The 18,401-nt window shown below is 33.7% G+C and overlaps 1 protein-coding gene across 1 annotated transcript in view; it reads left to right on the plus strand.

Annotated features, from left to right (window-relative positions):
• Window positions 1-15,573, plus strand: part of FAM174A (family with sequence similarity 174 member A) — a 34,644-nt gene extending 19,071 nt beyond the window's left edge. Inside the window, exon 3 of the mRNA XM_012773586.2 lies at window positions 15,135-15,573. Within this exon, the coding sequence (XP_012629040.2) occupies window positions 15,135-15,138 (4 nt within the window). The 3' untranslated portion in view covers window positions 15,139-15,573. The remainder of the gene's footprint in view (window positions 1-15,134) is intronic.
• Window positions 15,574-18,401: the final 2,828 nt, after the last annotated feature.

Below are 18,401 nucleotides of genomic sequence, written 5' to 3' on the forward strand. Positions count from 1 at the left end.
ACTTCACACCTTACATTCCATTTTATCCCTACTGGGTTCTTTCTTGCCTTCTCCCTTTTCATAATTATATTCTCCTTCTATAAAGAGATTCCTGATTTCAACACTTTTACTCATTAGTTCAATCTTATAATAAAACTAAAATAGTTTCTGAATTGCTTTGCCTATTAAACAATTGTTTTGCTTAATTAACAAACCTGCAAAAATTTCATGAATGTTTGCAGTTTTTTCCTCACAACCCTATTCTGTCCAAGACTGAGGGTATATAGTCATATACTGTGTTCATAAGTAATTTGGCTTAGTTCCTTCCTTCCCCATTCACTAAGCTGATGGTAGTCATTTGAATTGAACTCAGTTTATTGTCTGTTTTAAATTCCTCCTCCCCTTCCCATTTTTATTGTTTTAATATGAAAAAATACTAACATGTTTCTAAAAGTTAATCCTATACATAAAATTTAAACACACACACTCATGCACATATTCATAGTAATACTAGTTTCTCTTGTATACTCCATTATCCTCACCTTACCTTTTTTAGACAATCAACTTCATTATTTTCTGGATTATCCTCCTTGCAGTTTTTATGGTAAAAGTTGACAAAAATATGTATGTCTTATGTTTCCCTTATTTCTTACACAGGAGGTAGCATACTATCTAGGCTTTCTTATACTTTTTTGTCAAATTTAATATTTCCTTTAAGTTATGTGATGCAAGTTCATAGAGATTTTTTTTAATTTTTTTATAGCCACATAGTACTTCCTTGTGGCTATAGAATAATAACCGTGGTTTATTCAGTCACATGTGGTTTAACATTTAGTTATTTTGTAATTATAAATAATACTGCAATGAATAACCTTGTGTATATATATTTTTGTATTTTTGGAGAGGTATTTTCAGGGTAAATTCCTGGGACTGCTATTATGGGTCAAATAGTATGAAGTCATGGGAATCAGAGTATGGGAATCAGAGGTGCCTATAAGATGATGTCTGAGTAGACAGAGTAAAGTGAATGGATTTATTCTTTATTGAAAGCAAAGGTTAACTGTCTGCTGTGTGTGTATATACATACATATATACATGTATACACATATATATGTATACACACATATATTGCATTTTTGTAGTGACTTTGTTATGTTTTGATATTAGAGTTTTGCAATTCTCTTAAATTGTGCTGGAAGTGATTTCTTTGCATACATATTTTTAAAAAAATTATATAAAACTGCCCTTATTTCTACCTTGAATATTTGATAGAATTCATGAGTGAAACCGTCAGGAGAATAGACTTTTTTTTGATGGAAAGACCTTTGGTAACAAATTCAATTACTTTAATAGATAAAGGGTTCTTCAGATTTTCTGGGTTTTGTCTCATTGATAAATTTTATTTAAGAAATTTTTCCATAAGATACTAGATTTTAGTAAAATTATTAAGTAAAGTGGTGAATTGTGTGAGTAATTTTCACATAACTGCTTTACTTGTGATCATTTAAATACTTAAATGTATGCTTGTTTGTATATAAATATGGCATACATACAATTATATATATTTGATATATTATTATTTATATAATAGAAAAATATTAGGGTTGCTCAAAAATGCTATTTAATAACAAAAGCTGTATATTTAATTGTTTTTGACAGATGAAAAACATTCAGAAGCAGTATTCACTGTTACTAGTTATTCTATTGCTTTCTTTTATATATAATGTTTTCCCATTTTAGTCTTTCTCCCTATATTGCTTCTCTTTGGATTCCATTGGCACTTAAAACCATGCCCTCTAATAGCTACATTATTTTTTTAAAGATACAGGATAAATAGAGGGTTGAGAAATGTGGTATTCTTTTGCTGCTGTTGTTATTATTATAAATAACTCTACTTTCTATTGCCAAGATTGCTACAAATATCCTGCAATGGATAGTGTAGGATTTACAACCATTTTTATGGCAAAGCCTTTGCTGACTATGGTTGCATGTGTTATATGTTGCTGTACTGATTATATTAGCCACATATTTTTGTCAAACAAAGCAAATTAAAGTCAGCCGTCATAGAATATCAGGAAATATAAAACTGTTTCAGATGGGGCTTCATCACTGAGCTGAAAGGACAGTTCCTTTGCTGACTCGCTGATGATCCTGATCAGTTCTTTTTAGAAATATTGAAAGTTTTATATAAGTACTTTAAAATATACTGCCAATCCACCCAAACCCCAAAACGATTTAATTAATAAACCGGTTTAGTAGTAGACCTGCTTAAGGAAGGCATATTAACCTGTCTAACTAAATGTTGTAAGGTTGATTTAAGTTTTTTTCTTAATATAATGTGTTTTTTTCTGAATAAGATAACATTTGAGTCAGTTCAGAACTTTATGAAAACATCCTAAGTATATGGTTCAGTCATCTATAAACCAAATATTTTTATATTATTAATGAGCTGTATATATAAGCCTAATATACTGTTGATTTGAATTCTGAGGGATGATGAAACCTATAGTTCCACAAATCTCCAAACTTGAAATATTATTTCTAAACTGATGATTTGATCCAGCTTTCACTCTTAAAGTAAATATTTTATTTGAAATTACTTACATCACATCTCAGATAAACTTTTTAAACAATAAGTTATTTGTTTTGCATCTATCCCTATTCACTTCTCTCTTATAATTCTTCACCTAAATTTGACTCTTTTGTATCAAAATTAACAAAGAACCTATATACTAGGGTAGATAATATTCAAATAACTGAATGATATTCAAATAACCAAAAGCCTGGGAAGAAAAGAATATCTAAGTAAATGGTACAGGCTTTCATAGAAAGGAGTAATTATTTCTGGCCTGGGCAGAATGAGGTAGCAGAACTACAATAGAAGTGATTGTAATAGCTGCTTGTTAGTAAATACCTACTGTAGTGCAGTGTGTATCAGACACTATGCTAAGCTCTTTACATGTATTATGAAATCATCAAAATCATCTTTCAGAGTAGTTCTTTTTGCTCTCATTTGAAAGATAGGAAAACTAAGTGTCCGACAGTTCAAGTAACTTAGGCTTCCGTTTCTGATGAATCTCATTCCATTTGCTTAACATTTATTTGATTTATACCTGTGCTGAGAATGATTCTGAATTCATTCTGTCTTCTCTGTTACCACTTGCTATTACTCTTAGTTTTTCAAGTGAAGACTCCCAAAAGACATATCAGTAGCATGATTTGTCTGCCTTTTCAACTGCAGTACAGACTCTAATTAGTCTACAGTATAACTTTTAATAGTTCTTGTTAGATAATCTCTTACTGATGCTTTCTTCATTGTTTAAGTTTTTCTAAAATTAGTTCTTTTTCATTTTCCAAATTCTATCCACAAAATAACAGGAAGCAAGTCATTTCCAGAGAGATAAATGGGTTTCCCTGCTTACAGTTTTATAAAACTAGCTTTTTGTAGTCAAAGAGAAGGGTGTTTTTAATGTGGCCTTAAATAATCAAAATATTAATAGTGATTATTGTTGGTCATTAGGATGTGGGGTAATATTTCACTGTTACCACATATTAGAATGAACCATCTGAAAATGCCAATTAAAAATTTAATATAAATTTCCTAAAGGAAATGTGTTATTTCGTATAATAGAATGTCACATAATAGGGCCAGCTCCAGGCATGGTATCCCAGGACTCGTGCTCCTCTATCCTGTGAGTCTCTTGGTGTTGCTCATCTTTACGGGTTATCTTCATTCTTAGACTGATTATAGGATCAAGCTTGCAGTCCCTATAATTACAACCAGAGAGTAACTTTCAGTGGAAGTTAGGGACTAGCTCTCCTGTGTCTCTTTCTTAAGAATGAGAAAAGTTTCCCCAGAAGTCTGCCAACTGAATTGCCTTTATTTTTATTTTTTCACATCATTGACCAGGATTAGGTTATGGGATCATTCCTGAACTAAAACCTGGGGAGGAAAATGGAAGTGTAGTGATTAGCTCAGAATGATTATTTGAGGTAGAATGGATATCAAGTAGTTAACCACCGTTACTACTATATCTAGCATGTTAAACATGGAGGTTGATACAAATAGGGAAAATTTGTAGGTTATGTGGGAAAAGTAGCTTAAGCCACTTGCTTAATGTAACTTCTCATGAATGTGTTATTCCCATTCTAATTTTGTAGAATTAGAATTTAATATAATTTAATTAGAATTCAATAGAAGTTTTTGTTTGGTTACTCAAATCATTTTGTACAAAGGAACTATAAAATTCAAAAATGAATCTCAGTTTTTTAACTGTTGGGTACAATTTTCAGGTCTCTCAGGCAGAAAAACTGATGATGAATCAGAAGCAGCGTATGCTTACTAAAAATTATCTTCATTTTTCTGAAAGAAAAATGTTGGAGACAAATATTCAAACCCAGTCTCAAAAACACCAGTTTAGAACAGTGCTTTACAACTCAAAACACCAAATGGAAAAAATATCTTCTTGCTATTGTTTTTTATTATTTTGTTGTTTTTTATAATCATTTTTAAATTATTATTTTATAATTATATAAACTAGAGGACATTTTGACAATCTCAGTAACAGTTTCTAAAATCTAATACTTCTATAACTTCAAGGGTAGTCTAGTAATTTCTGCCAAGTTTCTAATTTTAAAAGCCTTAAATTTGCTTTTGGGCTACTTCTATTCTGCTTCATTAAATTTAATATCATTACATTTTGTGCTCAATGTGTTACTTGGCCATAAAATATTTTCTTGTTAGTAACATCAGTGTATCGGAATCACATAGCAGATTTGATAGCCAGAAACCTCATTAAGAAGATCTTATTCAAACTGTTATCAATTTGAAAATAGCACAGTTCTAATCTTTGAAACTCTGCCTTAATTGTCGGGTATAACATATTATCAGAATAAACACCAGAGTTAGTCAAAATAAATAGAATAAAAGAATGTGCTAAAGTACTAATGTTTACTTTAGAAAGAAATTTATGTTTTAGTTTGTCCAGTGATGTGTTACTAATAGTATAGTTTATACATTATTTATTCTTTTAAATAGAACTATGCTGTGTTTGTCATTACTTAAACAGGTAGCAAAAGAGAACTTTCACATAGGTTTTTTCTGTATGTTTTACTTTCTTGGGGACATTGCGCCTCAGGAGAAAATTTGCCTTGCTCCATTAATAATTACATATCACAATGTGCTAATTTGATAGCCACCAGCCATTATGTGGCTTTTGAGCCTTTGGAATGTTGCAGCGATACTGAAGAACTGAATTTTTAATTTTATTTAGTTTTAATTAATTGAAATTTTAATTGTCAAATGTGGCTAGTAGCTATTGTGTTAGCACGATCTAGAGTGTTTAATTAATCTAGTTCAAAATAATTCCATTAAATGAAAGTCCTTGTAGAATAGAACAGATGAGTCACAAGTTTCTACTTATATAGCAGTTGATTCATTTAATAAAATGCTGCTTTGGTTACAGATTTACATTCTGCTCTGATTGGATTATAGAATCTTTTTTTCTATTTAAAAAATGTATTTATATTATTTTTGATTGAAAAATCATAATTATATACATTTATGAGATACAAGTGACATTTCGATATATTTATAAAAAGTGGAATGATTAATTCAACTAATTAACATATTCAGTGCCTCACTTCCTTACCTTTTTAAATCATGAAACATTTGAGATTTACTTTCTTAGTTATTTTGAAATATACATTATTGACCATAGTCACCCTACTGTTCAATAGATCTCAAAACCTCTTCCTTCTCTCTATGTGAAACTTGGTACCCTTTCATCAGCAACTCCTCATTCCTTTGATCCCCAACCCCCAGCCTCTGGTGACCATCATTTTACTCTCTACCTCTTATTAGATTCTACATGTAAGATCCTGCTGTATTACTCTTTCTTTCGTCTGTCTCTTTTGCTTTCTAATTTTGATTGCAGAATCTTTAAGGTATGTAATGGGGTGGATGGACATGGATATGGGAGGGGAACATAACCAACCACATGGTGACTTTATATAGATTGGGTTGCAGGACAGCGTGGGGACCAGGACCTCAAGTGTATGGATGGGAAAAGTCCTAAATATATTTATTAAGGCATTAACCTTTCCAAGGCACTCTCAGATATAATGTTCATTATCTAAAATCCAAAGACATTATATTTTATTTAAAAGGACCTAGAAGAAAAAAAAACCTCTAGGAGTCTAATATTTGCAAACTTATTGAAATGAACAAACACTAACAATACTCTTAACTGCACTAGAATAGTTTTTCTATTCAAGCTTGATTTAGATCTATAGCAATTTTGATATTTTAAGGTTTTCTGGATTAGCTTTTAAGCTTTCCTTAAAATAATGCATTTTTTTAAAAAATTGTATCACTGTATGATGTACACAATTCTTGAATCTTGGAAAATAGTCAAGGTAAGTTTTCCTTGAAATTTATTAATAACTATGTTCATGCTTTGCCACATAGCAAAACATGGTGATTTGGGGGAGTGAGGTAGGAAAATGATCTTTTACTACAAGTAATAGTAAACCCAGCATTGCAGAGACTTGAAAGATTTTCTCATGGCATGAGAACTCTGCAGTGATTGGTTCTTGCTATTAATTCAGTGGCCTTTTGATTATAGGTTCTACATCTGTACAGTTTTCTCAACTTTCCTTATGTTTGTCTTACTCTTGTTACATGGCTGCTGTAGTATCTGTGTTTTAGGCAATAAGAGGGTGGAAGGCAAGAACCCATGCCGCATCTGCCTCTTTATCAGGAAATCAGACTTTCTCAGAACTGTCCGCTCCCAACAGACCTTGCCACCCTTTTGCTCATGGGGGGAAAAAAATCAACATTTTTATTAGCAAACAAAAGGAAGAGAAGAAGAAACATTTAGTAGCTAACTTACAGTATGTCACTATTTGACTATTCAAAATATTTTTTAAAGGCCAAATTTGGCTATTGAAGAGAATGAAATATTTGGGACTGGGGAGGGTCACTGAATGAAGACATAGATTCTAAGGAATTATTATTTGTGAGTAACAGTTTTGTAGAGAAGTAAGAGATATCTGAGACAATAGGAGCAGAGAATAGAGTGCCTGTCTGGGTTGTTGTTTGTTTGTTTTTAGAAGGAATAAGAATCCATTGCCATAACCAGAGTAGCGATTTTTAGTATAGTGGGAATTCTGTAAATAGCAGAAAATTGAGCATTTGACATCTGTTCTATTCTTTAGATTTTAATGACTAAACCCCTATCATGGTAAAATAAGGATAACCAGAATACAATTATATGGACTCAAGGACTTCTGAGCTTCTTCCATTGCCTAACTGAATGAGTTTAAATCAGTCTCTTGAGTCTTGATTTTTCCTCCTTAACAAGTTGCTCACCAAATAGTATGGTAGGACTGAATCTCCTAAACTCTTTCTCAGTTTTGGACTCTATAATCATTGTCTGTTTTCATCTTGAAAACTGCCATAAAAAGACCATATTTCATTTTACTTGGAAACTATTTGTTTAATCCCCATTTTAACGTGGAAAAAAAAAAAAAAAGGCCAGGCATGGTGGCTCACACCTGTAATCCTAGCACTCTGGGAAGCTTAGGCGGGCGGATCGCTCAAGGTCAGGAGTTTGAAACCAGCCTGAGCAAGAGTGAGACCCCGTCTCTACTATAAATAGAAAGAAATTTTTAGCTGGGCATGGTGGCGCATGCCTGTAGTCCCAGCCAGTAGGGAGGCTGAGGCAGCAGGATTGCTTGAGCCCAGGAGTTTGAGGTTGCTGTGAGCTAGGCTGATGCCATGGCACTCACTCTAGCCTGGGCAACAGAGTGAGACTCTGTTTCAAAACAAAAAAAAACCATAGAATGCCCAGCAAATAACTGACGAAGATGGTACTAGAATTCAGGCTACCTGTCTTGGTCAAAGTTTTATGTCCTCTGAGTGATTTCTAAGCTTTATTTGTGATTTTGGAATAAGAGGGGGGGTTGTTTTTCTTTATCTTCTCCTCTCCTCTCCTCTCCTCTCCTCTCCTCTCCTCTCCTCTCCTCTCCTCTCCACTTTCCTCTCCTCTCCTCTCCTCTCCTCTCCTCTCCTCTCCTCTCCTCTCCACTTTCCTCTCCTCTCCTCTCCTCTCCTCTCCTCTCCTCTCCTCTCCTCTCCTCTCCTCTCCTCTCCTCTCCACTTTCCTCTCCTCTCCTCTCCTCTCCTCTCCTCTCCTCTCCTCTCCTCTCCTCTCCTCTCCTCTCCTCTCCTCTCCTCTCCTCTCCTCCCCTCTCCTCCCCTCTCCTCCCCTCTCCTCCCCTCTCCTCCCCTCTCCTCTCCTCTCCTTTCCTCTCCTTTCCTTTCCTTCTTCCTCTCCTCCACTTTCCTTTCCTTTCTTTTTTTTATTTGAAAAGAGGTTCACAATATATTGAATGTAGTAAATTTTTTTTAAATTTCAGAATATTACAGGAATACAATTGTTTAGGTTAAATATATTGCCTTTACCCTGCCCAAGTCAGAACTACAAGCATGTCCATCCCCCCAGACAGTGTGTACGATACCCATTAAGTGTGAATATACCCATCCCCTCTTCCCCCCTCCCACCTGCTGGAAAGATGTGGAAACAACCCAAGTGCCCATCAATACATGCGTGGATTAATAAAATGTGGTATATGTATACCATGGAGTTTTACTGTACCACAAAAAACAACGGTGATCTAACACCTCTTGCATTATTCATTTCCTTCTCTTCCTTTCCCTTCCCTTCCCTCCCTTACATTGGGAGCCATCAAAGCATTAAATGTCATAGTTCCCCTTCTTTTTTTCACATGAGACTACATTTGAAATAAATTTATGTATACTGGCTATACATGTCACCACCTTAACATGTAGTTGACCAAGGATGTGACATTCTTAATTTTTCTACATCTTACATTCTAATGGTAAAATACTTGAACTTTCTAATCTCGGTTAGTTCAGTTATTTCCAGCTTAAAATTTGTCAATTTAGGATTTAAATATCATTAATAAAAGATTCTCCCTCCTTTTTCCCCTCTCTTTTTATTCTAAATTGATTTAAGTTCTGTGTAGACTTACACCATTATTCATTTAGTCTAAGACACTATTAATTTTAAGCAGACCATTAAGAAAGAAAAAATAGCTGCCAATTTAATTATGAAATAATGTAATATTTTTAAGTTTTGCAAGAATCATGCGCACTAGCCTCTCAGTACTTTTACAGCATGCTTCCCTTCTGAAGAATGTGTCAACTTCTGCTTTCCGTTGCATTGATTGGTATGTAACAGTTTCTCAAAACAGAAACCAGCAGTTTCTTTTACCAGCAGATATTTCTGGAATATCTTCTAATCTCAAGAGACATGTTTACTTCTTGGCAAGAATACATAGAATTGATACCATTGTTCAGTGATAAATATTTGCTTCAATAATATTAAATTATAACTCTCTATTCTCATTCATGTCTTTCTACGTGTACTGTAACTGTGCTTCAGTGGTGATTCATGATATAATCTTTTTAAATGTATTTTAAACATCATTAAATTCATTCTTTATAAAACCGACAATGCATGTAAGTCAGTTGAAGTAACAACAATACAAAGAGCTTTGACTAGCATCTATAGGCAATGGCCAGTATGTAAGAAATTGCCACCTGATAGCCATTGTAAGATGCCATCAATTTTAAGATGCATCACAAGCTCAGAAATGTAAAAGTATGAAATATGTGTGTCTTATAAACTATGAAATACAGTACTTTTCATAGGGGAGGGTACATTTGCAGTCTTCTGTCTTTGCTGGCCGCAGCTGAGGCATGGCATGTCCTGCTTGGTTTGGGGGCTTCAGCCTATATCTCTGCCATTTTGCCAAAACAGCCTCCTGTTAACAGACCCCTGTAGATTATACTGTGTACTTCTAGTTCTATCTCCAGGTTTCTTTAAGTCTGCCAGTCAGCCTTCTACAACTTATTTATCACTTTACCAGGCAGTAGGAACTCTTTGTTATTTTCCCCATACCATGTTAATGCTTCATATTTTTTCATACTGCTGTGGGATGTTTGACAACATGCAAGTGACTTAGAGATATTAGCATAGGAGGTTTCACTGAGGAAGTGATATTTGATTTGCAGTTTTTAAAAAAGATTTAAGATAAATAAGAGCCTGTGAAAGGGGAAGAAGTTGCATGTCAGAGTTGAAAGCATGACCCATGGTATGGCCTATGCTCCAAGAATGTGTGCATGCTGTGAGCTTTTGTGAAAAACAGAATATGTACTGAAGTCATGGAAATTCTGTCAGTTGGGAGCAAATCAGGAAGGTCATGTTAAAAAATATTAAGGATTTGGATTTAATCAGTTGTGAAAATGCTCATGGGTCATTATATGCTTCTGAGAGAAGGAGTGATACCGTCATATTTATGTACTAGTTACCTTGTTCTGGTTACCTTGTGAAAGGTGAATTAGAGTTTGGAAAAAAACTAAGGTCCAATATTTTGAGGCTGTTTCAGCTGTCAAGTGACAGGTGTCAAAGTGAGGGCAGAGACTAGGAGGGAAAAGAATTGAAAAACCTTGATAAGATAATAGTACTCAGCAATATTCAGGACATAAAAAGTAGGCGGAGGTGACCTCACTGTTCCTAATGGTGACTAAGTGGATAACATTATGATTATTTAAGAGGATAGTGAGGAAGGGAAGGTTTAAGGCTGGAAGATGATAGGTTTGATTCTTCATGTGCTAAAAATATGTCCTATTGGGCATATAGATAAAGCATATGTTCTTCAGTATTAAATTTGTGTTTTAGTCATGCCAGGGAGGGATTGTAGAATGGTGTGATTTCATATAGCACATAGTGTAGGAGCTGAACAGGATGAAAACATCCAGGATAGAATTCTGTGGGAGTCCTCACTCAAGGAATGAAATACTCTGAGTGGGAGAACTGGTCAGACAGTCTTATAAAGAGGTTCAAGAAAATTTTGGAAATGCTAAATTAAGAATATAGTAGGTTCTAATAGGCAATTCTGCTTATTCACGTATTTTGTGAGGTTAACTATGAGTTTCAAAATACTTTTGTGAAGCTATACATTAAGAGATTCTTCATATGATAAATACTTCTCTATTAGAAAACTTGTGGTGCTATTTGATCTTCCTTAGGTTCTCATAAGTCATCTAAGTTCAAAAGGCTCTTTATTGATAGAGTTTAGGTTTTGGTCACTTTATGTTTTTCCCCTAATATGTGAAATTGCAATTTGATTTTAATTAATTAATTTTTTAATAATCCACAAGTTCATTATCAAAATGAGCATGAGTTTCAAGCATTAAAAAGACAAGGGTTGTGTAAAATGAAGTCTATGTGTTATATTGTTATCATTTTTTAATAACTTCCAATGCCTTTTTTAAAAGCTTAAATTTACTCTCAAAGTAAAAATATATTAGAACCTCATTAGGTTATACTAATCATTTAGAGACCTTTTATAGATTGCTGACTAAAGATTCTGATAAAAGAAGATGAAAAAAGAGCATTACTCATTTTTAGACATATTTCCAATAAAGTTCTAAGTGTTACTAATGATTATAAAGGAAGATTTATTAAGTTTGTAAAATCTGCATACCTTTGGCTATTCTTTTGCTTTGACTAAGTGCTTTTAATTGTGATGGTTGTTATTAGAAGTTTCTTAGAAACTAAAATTTGGATTAAGTAATAGAAAAGCAAGTTGTATAAGCTGTATTAAAGAATTAAGATCTATAAAATGTGTGTGATAAAAATGTAACTTCATATTACAATAAACAGAGAAAAAATGGGCATTTTTTTTTTTTTTTTTTTTTTTTTTGAGACAGAGTCTCGCTTTGTTGTCCAGGCTAGAGTGAGTGCCGTGGCGTCAGCCTAGCTCACAGCAACCTCAAACTCCTGGGCTAGAGTGATCCTTCTGCCTGAGCCTCCCGAGTAGCTGGGACTACAGGCATGCGCCACTATGCCCGGCTAATTTTTTATATATATATATATATATATCAGTTGGCCAATTAATTTCTTTCTATTTATAGTAGAGACGGGGTCTCGCTCTTGCTCAGGCTGGTTTTGAACTCCTGACCTTGAGCAATCCGCCCGCCTCGGCCTCCCAAGAGCTAGGATTACAGGCGTGAGCCACAGCGAAAATGGGCAAATTTACCCCATTGTGTGTGTGTATTGAAAAACTTTGCCTTCTGTATGGATAATTTTTGCTACTATATCATAAATATCCAAAGTATTTACTATTTCTAAAGTATACTTCCGGGTCCACAGCTTTCAGGAATCTATTTCTGAAGGCTTAGAAACAGGATCAGTTAAAGAGTTTATTTAGTGAAACTATAGAAATGAATAACTATAACTATACGGTTGACCCTTGAACAACATAGGGGTTAGAGGTACTGACACCCATGCAATCAAAAATCCATATGTAACTTTTGTACTTCCCCAAAACTTAACGATTAATAGCCTACTGTTAACTGGAATCTTTACCAGTAACACTCAATTACTAACACATAATTGTTAGCACATATTTTGTTGAGTAGGCCGAGGAGGAAAAAGAGGAAGAGTTGGTCTTATTGTCTCGGGGACACGGACTCTTGCTCAGAGGCAAGAGAGGTGAAGGAGATGGAAGGGGAGGCAGGAGAGGCAGGCACATTTGGTGTCACTTCACAGAAATACATCTGACTTTGTGCTTTTTCGTTTCTCTAAAGATATTTACATATTATACAATACCAATCCTCTTTCCAGCATTTGCCTTAGTTTCAGTGCCTGTATCCTAGGAGGGCCCATCTCATAAAGAAGTCAAAGGCAGTCTTTAATAATCAGAATCCTTCTGCCAGGTTGTTTAATGTCAGTTTGTTTTCTGGCACTGAAACTTTCACCTCTACTTCATCGTCTGGCACTTGTTCAGAAGCACTCATTTCCATCAAGTCATCTTCTGGTAATTTCTCTCATGCAGTGGCTGTTAGCCCTTAAATTTCTCAAAGATCTGTATCTTGAAGCCCTATAGCCCCTACCTTTTTTGCTATCTCCACAGTCTCTTTCATGATTTCTTTGATTGACTGTGTTGTAAATCCCGGGAAGTCATGCACAACACCAGGACACAGATTTCTCCAGCAGAAATTTTATTGCTTCAGGCTTGATGGCTTTCACAGTTTTTTCTATTCCTTTCCAGACTTTCATGATGTTCTGTCTATCAGGATTCTATTTCATAGCATTGACAATCCTTTCTATAGAGTGTTGTGGTTAATGAGCCTAAAAGGCCCTGATGACCCCCGAACTAGAGGCTAAATTAGAGCCATTGTGTTTGAGCAACCACTTTTTGTTGCCTTTAGTGGTCTGGGTGGCCAGGGGCATTGTCCAGTATCAAAAGAAGTTCCTAGCAAGGTACTTCCTGACTTCAGGGACAAACTGTCAATGGAACCAATCCAGAAAAAGAGTTCTTATTGTCCAGGCCGCCTTGTTTTACAACCAAAAAACTAAGAGCTGGTGTTTACCTTTGTTCTTCAAAGCTCAAGGGTTAGCAGCTTTATAAATAAGGGCAGTACTGATCATAAACCTGACTGCATTTGCTATTATAAAGCAGTAGAGTTGGCCCATCCCTTCCTGCTTTAAGTCTTGGTGCTTGCTTCTCTTCCTTAATAATAAATATACTTTGTGGCATTTTTTTTCCAGAGCAAATGTACTTTTATCTGCATTAAAAGCCTGTTCAGGCAGCTATCCTTTCTCTTCAGTGATTTTCTTTGTGAGGACTCTGCTCCCTCTTGGTCAGCAGAAACTATTTCTCCTATTGACATTTTTTAAGCCAAACGTCTTTCTAAAGTTATCAAACTATCCTTAACTGACATTAAATTCCCCAGCTTTAGATCCTTTGCCTTCCTTTTGCTTTACATGGTCATGTAATGACTTTTCTTTTTCTTGAATGGTATTAGAGTCTACAAGTATGCCTTTCTTACAGCAATCCTGCAACCACATAAAAGCTGCATTTTCAATATGAAATAAAAAATTATTTTGTAAAATGTGCAAGGTTTTTGCACCTACTGGCATAGTGGCAGTGACAGTTTCACAAATTTCCTTTTCTTTTCTTAAATAGTCTTTATGCTGAATTCATTTGTCTTGAAATGGCAGGCAACTGCCACTATAGGCCTCAGTCTACAGTACATACCAAGCAATTCAACTTTTTTTGATGTCATGACTTTCTCTACTCCTTGGGAGCACTTCCAGCATCACTAGTGGCACCTTGTACGAGTCGCATGGTGTTATTCAGGGTTTATGATATTGCACTAAACACAATGAAAAATATGTGAGAACCATAAGCAAGAGATTAATTTTACTGCGATACACAGTTTACTAGAGAGACAAACTGTTCACTTGGAAATGATTAGTGTCACATGTATTTTAATCAAATACTCACACTTGAGCTCACCTGAATGGCAGCAGGAGGTAACTACAAAATTACTCAAGTAGTATACTATATACTAAAGTTAATTTAAGGCAGTTTTGATTTAATGCTACATCTTTACATTTGCTTACATTTCTCTCGACTGCAAATGGTGCCATGTGTGGTCTATAAGTGTATGTGTAAGTTTTGATGAATCTTAACTTTTTGTAATAGATTTGTGTATATTTATGGCAGCAAGTGGTAATATATATATATATATATATATATATATATATATTATGCATTCCTGACATACTTAACATTTTCTTAATTTTTTTTTTTTTTTTTGTATTTCTAAGCCTTGAGGTTTATCTGGAAGTTTTTTCAAATTGTTGCAAATCTCCAAAAAAATTTTACAATGTATTTATTGAAAAAAATCTGAATATAGGTGGACTCTATGCACTTCAAACTCAGGTCATCCAAAGGTCAACTGCAATATACAATTGAGTAAACCAAAGTCATTTATGATTATTAAATGAGGGTATAACTTTATCATGAATATATCGTAGTCTTTACTCACAGTAGTTATATATAAAATCCCTTTGAAAAGTTTGAATTATAATTCAAGCAATGTTATTTGAAATAATCTAAACAAAATCATTTATTTTATCGGTTTCCTTTATTATAATTCCTGTAAATACTTTGATTATATTCTTCCTTCTTCTCCAAATCTCTTTGAATATTTTTAAATGTGTTTAAATTGTTCCATAAGGGGCACTTATATGGTATATTTTTTCTTGCAGATAAGAATGTGCCTTTTGATGAGAAAATTTCATCTTTCTATAGTGAAGAGCAGAGTTTCTATGTTTAAAAAAAGAAGAAGCCACTGTATCAATGGGGGAAGGGTATTTAAGTTACATACATTATGACAAACTTTAATTTGTTGTTAAAATAAATATTGTATCATTTTGTTATATCTTTGTACGTATAGGAGTGTTGTATTAATGGGCTCAGGGTTGTTGGGGATAAGCTATACTATAATACTTTACCTGTTTGAAAATTACTTTAAAGTGGTGTTTTTGGATCAGTTTTTGTTTGTTGCTTACCACATGATTGTAAACTGTTTTCTTTTATGTACTTATCAGTTGATGTTAATTATTTTGCTGTTGTCATATTTTAAAGAACTGTAAATCCCAACAACCAACTGGTGTGTAAAAATAATTAAAATTTTTCCTTTACTGAGATGTATTTCCCATTTTTGTGGGGAAAAGAAGGCAAATTTATTACTTTGTGTTGGGGTTTTTTAAATACTAATAAATGTCTGAGTTATTATATGAGAAACAAATGTGATTTAAAATTCTTTTAAGTACTACAAATAATATGTTTATAAAATAAACCTAAAGATTATAGAATTATATATTAATATGTCTTTTTATATGATTTCTAGAAAAATGTGTCATAAAAGGGTTATTTTATTTTAGCAACTTCCATGTACAAATAAGATATCTACTTTGATTAGCTATTTCAGAAACCTATGAATTTTAAAGCCATTTTATTTGTTTATAGTATAGTGAAATAGAAATGGCAATAATGGCATGGTTCAAAGCCTCGATCATATTAGGGTATAGGAGAATGAGGGATTAAAATAAATGCACAGTCTTTGGAGTCAGACCTGTATGCAGAAACTGACTTAATTATCTCTAAATAAATTATTTAACCTCATTTAGTTCAATTTTTCACATTTTAAAAATTAGAGAACTTATAGGAAAATCACAAATTCAGTAGCTTATTAGGCCTGGGAGGTAATTTAAACATGTGTGTCAGTTAAGATACAATAGGTCATAGAGAGTTAACAGATGGTTCCCAAAGTGGGTTGCAGCAAGGATTTATTTCTCACTCATCCTACATGTCTGTTATGAATTGTGATTCTGCTCTTCGTTTTCTCCAGGACCAAAGCTAATGGAGAAACTTCTACCTCGTTTACTGTCTCATAATTAAGCATGCAGACATGATGAACGGCATGCTAGCTCATAAGCTTCTGCCTCAAGGTGATATATTTCAATTTCACCTACATTTTATTGGCCAAAACGAACTCTAAGGCTGCTCCACAGTTTAACAAGGCAAGGATAGATAATCCTCTAGCAAGGAAACAAATGGGAGTATTTGGCCATCCAAAATGCCAACTTTATTTTTACTTGTATGCCAACTGGCTTTCCACAATAAGTCAAGTCGCCATGATGTTTGTGTGTGTGTGTTTGTGTGTGTGTGTGTATGTGTATACATATATATAAAAAATAGGTAAACAGGGACTAAAATGGAAGACATTTCTTCTAAAGGAATCATCCTCTCTTCAGTTCCAACTAATAGTTACTACAGGAAAATACTTGTCCGTTGTTATTAAACCTTAGTATTTGGTTTCCAAGAGAAGCCAAGACTGCAGATTTCTTAAATTTCCCTCTTTTAAAATGTTATTAACATAAAACACATGTTTGGATTAAATTTAACCCAAAAGCTCACATTTGTGATATGGGATAATCATTGAGTATCTTTGAAACAATAATAATTCATTTAATAGCTGCTATCATTTATAAGGTAGCTATTGCTTTAAAACTCATTGAAAGTAAGAATCAAATCTAGCAAAGAATATGAATTCTAGTAATTAAGGCAACCTACAGTAATGATCATTTTATAAATGGTCTTCAAGTTGCTTTTAAAAGGGATACTGTTAAAATGTTTTGACAATGACAGCAACTTTATTAGAAATATACAATTTCTCTAGATGACTATATTATAAAGGATAACAAGCTTATACATCTGAAATACATACACACACACACATATATATACATATATATATCAGATGAAATGGTTAGGATTTTCACTTAAAAAGCTATATGTACATTTTAAAATAGTGGTATCTTATATGTTTTGAAAACATGTTACTATTCTCCTTTTCCATTTTATACCTCCTTTTAGCTATTTTATTGGTAATAGCATAACCTAGGAATTAGAGATCAATACAACTATTATCATTGAATTTATATATCAGGAAGAGAATAAATGGGGAGAAAGGATAGGTTTTAAAGTAATTTATAGATGTTCTACTCTTCAACTGGAAATTTCTGACCAACCACTATGTGGGACTAGAAAATCAAGTAGCTTCTTTCTGCCCAATTTCTCTTAATTATTAGGTAAGTAACCACTGCTATGAAAACAAACACCTGAACTAATTGTTCAACCTGTGTACCTTGTCAGCTTCTAGCTAGTTCTTGGGTTTAGTTGCTTTACCAAGGATGTAATCCATTACCCTTTATCACCTATCCTGTCACCTCTCCCCCACCCCCGTTTTTGTTTGTTTGTTATGTTTTTCTTTTGGTACTTCAGTTTGAATTGTGTTCCTTTTCATTTGTTCAGTCTAGTTTCATCATTTTTACCTTGTTTTCTATTGTTTGTTTGTTATTTTGTTCTCTGACTACTGCTATTAAGTGAAGCAATAAAGGAAAGTTTGTTTCTTTTATGTTGGAAGGTAAAAAAGAACTTACAAGAAACATAAACGAAGGGACAAATGCAGTTAAACTATCCCTTCCATAAACATGGGCAATTGGAGTATTTATTTCCCTAAATACCCCTCTGCCTATCCCATCACTTTCAAGGATGTATTTTATAAATAGCTTTATATTCTGTGACTTATAAGAATCAAGTAAAAATTATTCTCAGTACAGATTTATGCTTGATTTACTAAGATGTCATTTCCTTTCTTTCACACTATTAATTCCTTGTATCAGAAATTAAACATTTTAAATCCATAGTCTCCAATGTATTTTTCCTGTCCATGCCAATAGCATGTTGCAAGGCAGGAGGTAAAAGTGAAGAGAAGAAATTTGAGGAGGGACCCTTCCCAAAACTTTCATGTCTGGCTGGTTTTGAAACTATGGATGCTGCACCTCCCATTGAAAGATCTTATTATAGATCCACAACAGAGTATCTATAGCTGGGTACCTGATTCTATTTTTACATCTGATTCTAGGACATATTTTGGTATTTGCTCCTCTCTCTGTTCTTGCTATACA

This window comes from Microcebus murinus, chromosome 11 (assembly GCF_040939455.1).
Source record: "Microcebus murinus isolate Inina chromosome 11, M.murinus_Inina_mat1.0, whole genome shotgun sequence".
In the NCBI taxonomy this organism is placed as follows: domain Eukaryota; kingdom Metazoa; phylum Chordata; class Mammalia; order Primates; family Cheirogaleidae; genus Microcebus; species Microcebus murinus.